Source organism: Molossus molossus, unplaced genomic scaffold, assembly GCF_014108415.1.
Source record: "Molossus molossus isolate mMolMol1 unplaced genomic scaffold, mMolMol1.p scaffold_m16_p_16, whole genome shotgun sequence".
In the NCBI taxonomy this organism is placed as follows: domain Eukaryota; kingdom Metazoa; phylum Chordata; class Mammalia; order Chiroptera; family Molossidae; genus Molossus; species Molossus molossus.
The window spans coordinates 2,557,658-2,569,949 of record NW_023425351.1 but is presented as its reverse complement, the minus strand read 5'-3'; the positions used below and the strand labels follow the sequence as shown (position 1 = coordinate 2,569,949).

General features: G+C 46.2%; 1 protein-coding gene across 3 annotated transcripts in view; it reads right to left on the bottom strand.

The window, feature by feature from the left end:
* WWP1 (WW domain containing E3 ubiquitin protein ligase 1) overlaps window positions 1-12,292 on the bottom strand; it is an 84,258-nt gene that overhangs the window by 52,882 nt on the left and 19,084 nt on the right. The window contains exons 2-6 of one of the 3 annotated variants that reach the window (XM_036263735.1): window positions 11,074-11,166; window positions 8,541-8,650; window positions 7,481-7,571; window positions 981-1,119; window positions 220-344 (exon numbers count right to left, since the gene is read on the bottom strand). In XM_036263735.1, the coding sequence (XP_036119628.1) occupies window positions 220-344; window positions 981-1,119; window positions 7,481-7,550 (334 nt within the window). In that variant the 5' untranslated portion in view covers window positions 7,551-7,571; window positions 8,541-8,650; window positions 11,074-11,166. Of the gene's footprint in view, window positions 1-219; window positions 345-980; window positions 1,120-7,480; window positions 7,572-8,540; window positions 8,651-11,073; window positions 11,167-12,292 lie in introns of those variants that run through there. The other 2 variants (XM_036263737.1, XM_036263738.1) reach the window with 2 other exon arrangements.

The window sequence follows — 12,292 nt, the reverse complement described above, 5'->3', positions numbered from 1 at the left end:
ATACCTCCACTGGCCCTCGTGTCCCTGAGCGAGTCAGGAAAGACCTACACGTCTGAGTCTGCAGGCTGGAGAAGGCCCGGCCAGTCTCCCCTCCAGACGAGCACGGCCACAGGCAGTCACTGAGCCACTCCCTCGGAAACACAGACCACGTTTGCTTACGGGCTCCTGGACACATTAAAAGCGTCTAAACACACTTTAAAGCAGCGAACAGAAGCTTACACTTCCGGTTGTGTGTCAGCAGAGCCTGCTTCAGGTCCACCGCTGCCCGTCCCAACAGGGCGTCTGCCCGCAGAGTGTGGTGGCTCCAGACCCGGAACTCCAGGGTGCTCTGCGTGGTCACGCTCCTGCAGGGAACGTGGAGAAGACGCAGGGACGCACATCACTCTAGTGCTCATTCCCATCGCACCATTTACTCCAACTATTTTCTGAAGCCATAATTCCGTTTATTCGAGGAAAAAATATTGTATGAAACAGTAAACACTTGAATTATAAAAACAGTACTTACTTTCAAGGACTTTACATTAGGGCTTTAATAGCTAGGTGAGCACCTTTGTACTTAGTGAACCAAAACACTACCAATACATCAAGAGTCTGAGGTTTCACAATCACTAGTTCTATTTGAACAGATTTCTAAATATTTAAGACAATTGATGACACTGGTTATAATACATTTTATAACACTAACACTGAATTTCAGAAATGCCAAAATTAACAGTAATTGATCTTCTGCCCTACTTATTTTTGTAAGACAGGAAGAGAAAACATGGCTACATAGAAATCATTTACTTTATAAAGCAAAACAAGGATTTTGCTCCTCTGTAAAAGAAATGACAATAACCCATAATTATCATACTTTAAACTGTCTATTCATAATGGAAATAGCAGTTATTACTATGAAGTTTTCCTACAAAATAATAATTTTTAAAAATTCCAAAACTCCCTTCCTTCCGGAGACTGAGTCCTTGCTGTGCGGTACTTACACGGTCAACTGCTCATCCCACTTCGGATTAGAAGAACTACTGGATTTTGCTGTTTTCTTAATTTCTCCATCAACAACTACTTCAGTGTAGACTGATGTCACAAACCAGTTCTTTTTTCTTTTCAGTTTGGCACTAGAGACTAACAGAAACATGACAATCACTAGGGAATCTATGCAGCCAGAAAGCAGTCTTTATACTAATAAATCAAGAAAATTGTGCTGCTTGTTCAACTCAAACTCTTCTCATTGACAGAATGAAGAAATACTCTAACAAGAATATAATACCTGAGAACCATTTGAATTTTAACAGTATTACTGAAATACAATTCACATACCATATGGTGTACTCATGCCAACTATATATATATATATATATATAGTTCAAGGTGTGCAGCCACCACCACGATCAATGTTTTAACATCGTCACCACCCCCAACAAACACCCCGTTCCATTAAATGGTCACCCTCATCTTTCCTGCCAACACCTCCCAATTCCCCTCCCCCGGCCCTAAGCAACTCCGCTGACCCTTGAACAATACAGGTTTAAACTGTGAGGTTCACTTACACGTAATTTTTTTCAATAAACACAACAGTACTGGAAATGTATTTTCTCTTCCTTACAGTTTTCTTAATTTTCTTTTTTCTAGCTTACTTTATCATAGGATACAGTATATAATACATATAACATGCAAAATGTGTGTTAATCGTTATCAGTAAGTTTCTGGTCTACAGTTGGCTATTATCAGTTAAGATTTTGGGGCATCAAAAGTTATTAGAACATCAACCCGATATACCAAGGTTGCGGGTTTGATCCCTGATCAGGGCACATGCAGAAATCAACCAATGAAATGACTCCATAAATAAGTGGAACAACAAATGGATGCCTCCCCCTCTTCCTTCCCCCCTCTCTAAAAAAAAAAACATTAAAAAAAAAAGGTGACACTTGGATTTTCAACTTCTCAGGGGATTGGCACTCCTAACTCTCAAATTATTCAAGGATCAACTTCAGTAACCTACTTTCCTTTTTTTTTTTTTATCCTCACCTGAGGACATTTTTGCATTTATCCTCAAATAGAGCGGGAGGAAGAGAGAGGGAAAGAGAGAAACATTGACACATCAAGGGGTTCCCACCCACCTGCCCCAACCAGGGTGGGGACAAACTGCAACCGAGGTACGTGCCCTGAGCGGGAACCGAACCTGGGACTCTCCGGTCTACAGGATGACACTCTAACTGCTGAGCCAAACCGGCCAGGGCCCTACTTTCCTTTTTAAAAAATAGTTTATTTATTTTCAATTACAGATGACACACAATAAGTTAGTGTCAGATGACAACACAGCAATTAGACTTATATAACTTACGACATGATCACCCAGTACCCTTCTGACACCACACATAGTTACTACAATGTTACTGACTTATTACCTACATTGTACTTTACATCCCCATAACTGTTTTATAATTGGCAATTTACACATCTTAACTCTTCCCCCTTGTCACCCAGACCCCAATGTGCCTGCCTTCTGGCAACTGTCCAAATAGTCCCTGTATCAGTTTGTTTCTGTTTTGTTTATTTTTCAGATTCCACCCATCAGTGAAATCACATGGCTTTTGTCTTTCTCCATCAGACCCATTTCACTGTGCACAATGCCCTCCAGGTCCATCCATGTTACTGCACATGACAAGACTTACTTCTTTACAGCTGAGTCATATTCCATTACATATATAAATATATGTATATCTTTATCCACTCATCTCTCAACAGGTCTTTAGGTCGCTTCCATATCTTGGCTGCTGTAAATGCTGCATGAACATGGGGGTGGGTGTGTAGGTCTTTTTGACTTAGCGCTCTGGGTTTCCTCAGGTAAATACTCAGAAGTGGAATTGCTGGGTCCTTCTTGGTCTCATTATAGCCTTTGTTTTAAAGTCTATTTTGTCTGATATAAGCATTGCTACCCCAGCTGTTTTTTTTTTCCATTTGCATGAAATATCTTTTTCCATCTCTTTACTCTCAGTCTGTGTGCCTTCGATACAAAGTGGGTCTCTAGCAGGCAGCATAAGTAAGAGTCTTGTTTTCTTATCCATCTAGCCACCCTGTGTCTTTTGATTGGAACATTTAATACAAACACATTTTAAATAATTGTTAATATGCAGTTATTGCTATTTTATTATTCATATTTTTTATCTTTATGTTTTCTTCTTCTTAAAGATGACCTTTTAACATTTCTTGTAATACTGGTTTGGTGGTGGTGAACTCCTTTAGTTTTTTGTGTCTGGGAAGCTATTTATCTCTCCTTTGATTCTAGATGATAGCCTTGCTGGATAGAGTAGTTCTTGGTTGTAAGGCCCTCGCTTTTCATCACTCTGAATATTTCATGCCAATCCTTCTGGCCTGCAAAGTTTCTGTTGAGAAACTGGCTGACAGTTTTATGGGAGCTCCTCTGTAGGTAACTAACTGCTTTTAAGATTCTGTTTTTAACATTTGCCATTTTAATTATACTGTGTCTTGGTGTGGGCCTCTTTAGGTTCATCTTGTTTGGGACTCTGCACTTCCTGGACTTGTATGCCTTTGTCCTTTATCAGGTTAGGGAAGATTTCAGTCATTATTTCTTCAAATAAGTTCTCATTCCCTTGCTCACTTTCTTCTCCTTCTGGCACCTCCATGATGCAGGTATTGTTATGCCTGATGTTATCCCAGAAGTTCCTTTAACTATCCTCATTTTTTTGGATTCTTATAATTTTTTTGTCATTCTGATTGGGTGTTTTTGCCACCTTGATATCAGCACAAACTCAGGATTTGTGTTTTGCTTCCTAAGACAACCATTTCCTAGTTCACTGAAAACTAGAAATGACCAACCTCGTGGTAATGAGTGCCATGGGCATTGCAGAGTATCTATTTCTCGCACTGCCCACTCCCATCCTCCTGAGGCAGATCTCATGGTCCAGGCGCAGAGCTGCTCACGTACACCCCCTCCTGCTTCATACCCATCGGGCAGCTTATTACACATACTATTCCACACCCTGCTCTTTTTTTTCAATCCTCACCCGAGGACATTTTTGCATTCATCTTCAGATAGAGTGAGAGGGAGAGAGGGTGGAAGAGAGAGAAAGAAACATCGATGTGAGAGAGACACACTGAGTGACTGCAACCCACACAAGCCCAACCCGGGCTGGGGACAAACTGCAACAGAGGTACATACCCTCAGCAAGAACCGAACCTGGGTCTCTCTGGACCGTGGGCCGACACTCGAACCACTGAACCAAACCGGCCAGCACACCCTGCTCTTTCACTCAATGATACCATCTTAGAACTTGGCTCCTACTGCTACACACACTCATTTCTCCCACTTCAGTGTCTGCCCAGAACTCCACCGCCAGTCTCCTGCTGTCACAATCTCTGTGCACATTCACTTCACTGTCTGCCCAGAACTCCACCGCCAGTCTCCTGCTGTCACAATCTCTGTGCACATTCACTTCACTGTCTGCCCAGAACTCCACCGCCAGTCTCCTGCTGTCACAATCTCTGTGCACACTCACTTCACTGTCTGCCCAGAACTCCACCGCCAGTCTCCTGCTGTCACAATCTCTGTGCACATTCACTTCACTGTCTGCCCAGAACTCCACTGCCAGTCTCCTGCTGTCACAATCTCTGTGCACATTCACTTAAGTGTCTGCCCAGAACTCCACTGCCAGTCTCCTGCTGTCACAATCTCTGTGCACATTCACTTCACTGTCTGCCCAGAACTCCACCGCCAGTCTCCTGCTGTCACAATCTCTGTGCACACTCACTTCACTGTCTGCCCAGAACTCCACTGCCAGTCTCCTGCTGTCACCATCTCTGTGCGCACACTCACTTCACTGTCTGCCCAGAACTCCACTGCCAGTCTCCTGCTGTCACAATCTCTGTGCACATTCACTTAAGTGTCTGCCCAGAACTCCACTGCCAGTCTCCTGCTGTCACAATCTCTGTGCACATTCACTTCACTGTCTGCCCAGAACTCCACCGCCAGTCTCCTGCTGTCACAATCTCTGTGCACACTCACTTCACTGTCTGCCCAGAACTCCACTGCCAGTCTCCTGCTGTCACAATCTCTGTGCACACTCACTTCGGTGTCTGCCCAGAACTCCACCGCCAGTCTCCTGCTGTCACAATCTCTGTGCACACTCACTTCACTGTCTGCCCAGAACTCCACCGCCAGTCTCCTGCTGTCACAATCTCTGTGCACACTCACTTCACTGTCTGCCCAGAACTCCACCGCCAGTCTCCTGCTGTCACAATCTCTGTGCACACTCACTTCACTGTCTGCCCAGAACTCCACCGCCAGTCTCCTGCTGTCACAATCTCTGTGCACACTCACTTCACTGTCTGCCCAGAACTCCACTGCCAGTCTCCTGCTGTCACAATCTCTGTGCACACTCACTTCACTGTCTGCCCAGAACTCCACCGCCAGTCTCCTGCTGTCACAATCTCTGTGTGCACACTCACTTCACTGTCTGCCCAGAACTCCACCGCCAGTCTCCTGCTGTCACAATCTCTGTGTGCACACTCACTTCACTGTCTGCCCAGAACTCCACCGCCAGTCTCCTGCTGTCACAATCTCTGTGCACACTCACTTCACTGTCTGCCCAGAACTCCACCGCCAGTCTCCTGCTGTCACAATCTCTGTGCACACTCACTTCACTGTCTGCCCAGAACTCCACCGCCAGTCTCCTGCTGTCACAATCTCTGTGTGCACACTCACTTCACTGTCTGCCCAGAACTCCACCGCCAGTCTCCTGCTGTCACAATCTCTGTGTGCACACTCACTTCACTGTCTGCTCAGAACTCCACCGCCAGTCTCCTGCTGTCACAATCTCTGTGTGCACACTCACTTCAGTGTCTGCCCAGAACTCCACCGCCAGTCTCCTGCTGTCACCATCTCTGTGCGCACACTCACTTCAGTGTCTGCCCAGAACTCCACCGCCAGTCTCCTGCTGTCACAATCTCTGTGCACACTCACTTCAGTGTCTGCCCAGAACTCCACCGCCAGTCTCCTGCTGTCACAATCTCTGGGCACACTCACTTCAGTGTCTGCCCAGAACTCCACCGCCAGTCTCCTGCTGTCACAATCTCTGGGCACACTCACTTCAGTGTCTGCCCAGAACTCCACCGCCAGTCTCCTGCTGTCACAATCTCTGTGCGCGCACTCACTTCAGTGTCTGCCCAGAACTCCACCGCCAGTCTCCTGCTGTCACAATCTCTGTGCACACTCACTTCACTGTCTGCCCAGAACTCCACCGCCAGTCTCCTGCTGTCACAATCTCTGTGTGCACACTCACTTCACTGTCTGCCCAGAACTCCACCGCCAGTCTCCTGCTGTCACAATCTCTGTGTGCACACTCACTTCAGTGTCTGCCCAGAACTCCACCGCCAGTCTCCTGCTGTCACAATCTCTGTGCACACTCACTTCAGTGTCTGCCCAGAACTCCACCGCCAGTCTCCTGCTGTCACAATCTCTGTGCGCACACTCACTTCAGTGTTTATGTGTAACTTATACACATACACATGGTATACATTATGAATTATATATGCATACACACACTTATATATAATACAGATATTATAAATTCTCTCTGAATTACATTACCCACAGGAAATTACCTTGCAAATATTTATATTGTTTATATAAACAATACTTAATAATATAAATTATACATTGTTTATAATTATGAAAATAATATAATACATTATAAACTACTGTTTATAATTATATAAGCAATATCAACATCTGCAAAATAAATTTCTACAGGTAAAATTGCTGGCTGAAGGCCCACTCTTCCTTGAATCAGCTATTCCAATGAGCAAGGAGGAATGATCTGAAGTCCCCTCCCCAACACTCTTTTATGCTCTTGCAGATGCTGCTACCAATCCAGCTGGAGATGAACTCCCATTACTCCTGTGGGAATTCAGTGTTACCCTCTGTGAGTCCCTCTCTTACACGTTCCATACAAGCACAGACCACCTGCAATCCCAGTAGACCTAAGACACCTTCTTCTAGGTCCTCACTGCATCAGTTAATGACCACTCTGTGTGGTAACTGTCCACACAAAACAAGCCTGCCCACCACTATAAATTACTGGAGAACGAGGACCTGTGTTTTCATATCTGTAATTCCACTTAACAAATATTTGCCCAGTGACTGAGTGGATGGCTAAACAAATGAAAGGTTTTCAGCTTCTTTTCCATCCTAATAATCATTTAAGGACCAAGTCAACTATGCTAATGCCAGTATCCAAATTCCCCCACCAAAGAGGACGTATCTTCTCCACACCCAGCACAGTTTCTATAGATACTTACCGAACAGATAAACTACCTTCAGAGGGTGTCTGCCATTGAAGCCTATTGCAACAAATACACTATATTATGAATCTAAAGGAAAGATACTTATGGAATAAATCTGGTGGATTCAGATTAAGAGAATCATCTGGGAACCACTATTTTAAATTATTGTAAAAGAACTTACCAGTTACCTGTAACTGTAACCTTCCACTGTGGTTATTACTAGTAGCAGACCTTGGTGAAGCAGTGGCCATGTCCCAAAATTCAGCTTAAACCTATAAAAAATACAATTTATTTATGTGTTAAACAAGAAATTGTAATTTTTCAATATGACTGAAACTAGTTGAATCAATTAGAAAGCCACACCTGATACAATGCTGTCAGCCTGTCACACATGCACACTGTCAGCGGTCCACATTTAGGGCTGAGACTCAGCACTGGAAGCACTACAGACAAGCATGGCCAATAAACCATGTCTGAGTCACTGAGAGCAGAGAATCCAGGGTCTTGTGTTCACTTATCGATTAATGACATATTCTACTATTGATGCATGTACGTATTATCTACCCCACATGCTTTAATATTTAGTGTGCATTTCCTACGGATAAAAGTATTCTCTTAAATAACAACAGTACAATGAACAAATTCAGGAATTTAACTAGCATATTATCATTACCTAACATATATTCTATCTCATCAACTGTCCTGATGCCACCTTCACCGTGGCTGTTAGACACAGGTCTAGTTCAGGTCTACGTGCTACATCAATTGTCAGTCCCTATAGATCTTGTGTGCTCCTTTTTATAGATCATTTTCTTTCTAAGTTCTGCTTCACTGCTCCACCCCAATTTTTACTTTTTAGATAAAATACAAAGCAGAGAGCTTGGCCAGTGTGACTCAGTGGTAGAGCATCATCCCTGCACCAAGAGGTCACTGGTTGATTCCTAATCAGGACACATGCCCAGGTTGTGGGCCCGATTCCCAGTGGGGGGCACGCAGGAGGCGGCCAATCAATGTTCTCTCTCATCAGTGTTTCTATCTCCCTCTCCCTCTAAAATCAATAAAGGAAAAAAAATTTTTTAGATACAAGCAGAGCTATGTCATCATCCTTCTGCATGACGAACACGTCAAGACTAGACCTCCATCTGCCCTGAAGTGGGACATTCTGGCCAGATGGAGACGTGTAAATGAACGTTCACATCTCTCGTTTTCCCTGTTTGCAGTCCCTCCCATGCTTCACTTACAGCCTCTCCAAACTCAAGGGAGTCAGTACTCTGAACCATTCCTCTCTCTTCACTTATTCACAGCGGCATGGGTCATGTACCTGTGTGTGCACTCGTGTGCGGTAGTGTGCCTAAAAAGACAGATTCTAAGTGTTAACAACGCCTCTCAGTCCACCTCCGAGATTTAACCCTCCCCACTGAGACCATCGAGAGATGCCCCCCCCCCCGGCCAGTTTTGCTCAGCAGTTAGAGCATCAGCCCTTAGACCAAAGGGCATGAGCCTCAGTTGCAGTTCTGTCCCCTCCCCCAGTCGGGGTCATGTCTCTCTCACATCGATGTCTCTCTCCCCCGCCCCCGCTGCCCCATCCCACTCTGTATGAAGATGGAAAAAGATCCTCAGGTGAGGATTAAAAAGAAAAAAAAAAAAAGAAATGCTTCCCACTGGTAAAAACAAGAAAAAAATGAGCTGTCTTGGTGCTTGACGTGACGCCATTTGCTCTGCCTTTCCTTGGAAAATGCCGTGAACTCCACGACTGAAAAACAAATCCAGAAACATGGCGCACTATGGAGGCAGAGTCTCCAAAGCTATATCCTCGACAGACAGAGTGGAACTCGGAACACTGCAGAGGTCAGAAAGCCGTCACTTTGGGGGCACACCATGGATCTGAGCACACACTTGTGCACACAGAAGAAACCAGTGTGTGGTTTCTCCCTCTCTGCATCTCCCTGCTGTGCACAGATGGAGCATTATCTCGTCCGCAACACCCACACAGTCCACGTAAGCGTTCATGACCACTTTCTTGTCACAAACTAGAATGTGCACACCGAGATTTTTCTGGGTATCCTTTTACAATGTGTGAATGTTCTCTTTGAACTGCATAAACATTTGTAAATTACACGGTCCGCTATAATAAAATACCATTTGTGCAAGTTTTAAAAAGCCTATAAATAAAATTAAACTCAAAACAAAGAAATGTATTTGTTGTAATGCTCTTTAAAAAAAAGAGACTTAAGAAAACAAATTCAGAACAGCAGTTATGTCAGGGCTGGGGAGAGACAGGACATGGGGTCAGAGAGGCGCTCAGCGTACCTTGAATCGTGTTGGGACGACCTAGTTCTCCAGTCAAGTGGTTAGTTCCCAAATGCTTGATTTTATTATTAACTTCCATATGTTATATATATAAACTGAAATGTTCAAATCACAGAACTCTTAAAAATGTAAAGAACTCAACGAAGGTGAAGATGACCAGAGTGTGGGTCAGTGACCCATGAGGGTGCTGGAGGCCTGTAACAGGCAGCAGGGAAGGGCGGGGTTTTCACAGACGGTGTGGACTTCGTTTGCCACAGAAAAGACACACTTTCCCCTGAGCAGTACCCAGGACTGAAGGACAGGTGAAGACACGAACTCATGTGGAGGGAGATAAAAGAAAATCGAGGGCCCTGGCTGGTGTGGCTCAGCGGTAAAAGGGTCGGCCCACAGACCAAAGGTCATGGGTTTGATTCCCAGTCAAGGGCACGTACCTGGGTTGCAGGTTCGATTCTCAGCTCCAGTCAGGGTTGTCCGAGAGGCAACCAATCAAAGTGTATCTTTCACATTGAAGTCTCTCTCTCTCTCTCCCTACCCCTCCCTTCCACTCCATCTAAAAATCAATGGGGAAAAATATCCTCAAGTGAGGATTAACAACAACAAAAAAAGGAAACTGAAGGACTTGCTTAGTGAATCACAACGGTGACTGCAGAGACTAAGGAGACAAACTGGCCTGCAGGCCCAGGGCCGTCACCAGAGAACTGTGACGGCTGAGACGCCCGCACAGGAGCCAGGGCCCACGAAGGGAAAGCCATGCCCTCCACTGCCTGTTCCTGTTCTGGGGTGGGGCTGTCTCCCCTCACTCTACCACCTGGCCCTCCAACTCAGGGGTGCAGCCTCTGGCGCCCAGAAGCTGCCGCCGTAAGCTGAGAAACACGAACGACAGATGTGGCTCAAAGCGATGACGTCTCCCTTGAAAGGGGACAGACCCAGCACTGAAATGTCAGTTCCAACAAGCAGTGCCCACACCTCATTCCATAACGTAAAGGTGTATGGCACTCAAAGCACAATGTGCACACCCGGCCCGTGTAGCTCAGTGGTGAGCGTCAACCCTACACCAAGAGGTCGCTGGTTCGATTCCCGGTCAGGGCACATGCCCAGGTTGTAGGCTCGATCCCCAGTGGGGGGCATGGAGGAGGCGGCCAACTGATGTTCTCTCTCATCAATGTTTCTAGCTCTCTCTCTCCCTCTCCCTTCCTGTCTCTCTAAATTCAATAAAGAAAAAAAAACAAAAACACAACATGCTGTTGTGCACATTCCTTGATCTGAACATGACAACAGCTCTGCAGAGGCAGGGGGCCAGGCCACTGTGCCCACGAGGACACCATGCAGTGTTCGCAGAAGCAGCCCGCAGTCGTGTTTCTATGACGTCATCACCAGGTCCACACAGGTATAATCAGTCACCGACACTCACGGAGCCTGATGGTTAACATGGTCTCAGTTTAAAAAGAGTGGGCAGTCACTCACTCTGCTGCAGGAACTGCGCTGGACGCCGGGGACCTAGAGATGAGTACGACACGGCTCCTTCCCAGGGGCTCATAGTCCAGTGCAGAGACGAACCTGCAAAAACATGGAGCTTCAGTGGACAGTTGCTGAAACAGGTGCTGGACATTCAGCAGCACACCAGGCACCTGGAAAGTGGACGGTCCGCCTTCAGGAACCAGAGATGCGTGTCCTGAATTACGGGCAGCATGGAGCACTCGGGGACCCTGGGGTGGCTGGACAACGGGCTGTGAGAACAGTGAAGTGACACGGCCGACGGCCACCAGGGTGACCCGAGTCGGGCTGGGCCCCACGGAGTGTTTCTATGGCCCTCAGGCACTGTGCGCGGGGCCCCGTCCACCCTGAAGGGAACTGCAGACTGACGGGCACCCGCTGCCTTCGGAGGGACTCTGGAGCACAGGGCCAGACCCTGAACCAGAGCACAAGGCCCCGACCAGAAGGATGTCGGGTGGCAGAGGGTTGAAAAAGGGTTCTGAGGCTCAACGGTCCGGCCTCACTGTCTGTGTGGTGACGGCGCCATGACCAGACGAGGACAGGAGGGGAGCACACTAGGTGGCAAACAGCACGGAGTTGTCAAGACCAAACTCTGGAATCTGACTACTTGGATTCATTTCTAGTTCTGCCACTTAGCAGTTGTGTGACCGAGTGTGGAGAAGAAAAAATAAAGCCTGAGTTTTAACAGATTTTAAGTAAATTGGTTATTCACCCCAATGAACTTATTTAGGTTGTCGCTGGTGCCCAGACATGTGGCCATAATCAGACATAAGCTGGTTATGTCCAGCTCAATCCTCTGAAAACGCCAGAGCCAATATCAGCACACCACTGCAAAACAGGGAGGCCTCAGCAGAGATGAACTAGATGTTTGGTCCTCCACAGTGACAGATGATCTAATCCTCACTCATAGGATATATCGAAACTGCCTGCTTAGCTTCAGATGTCATTCTTAAGTCAGAAACAACATTTTAAAAAAACAACAGATCTGATCCATTTTGCATACAATGCATAGTGGTCACGCCTGGAAAAGCCGGAGAAATGCTGTCACGTGTCTATCTGTAAAGTGGGAGACAGAGTCCCAGCTTCTGGCCAGGTCCAGAAGACAATGTGAATCCGTAGGAAATGTCCTGGGACCCGGACAGGAGGGTGCATCTCAGGCGCCGGGGCAGTGCAGCCTCACCAACAGGGA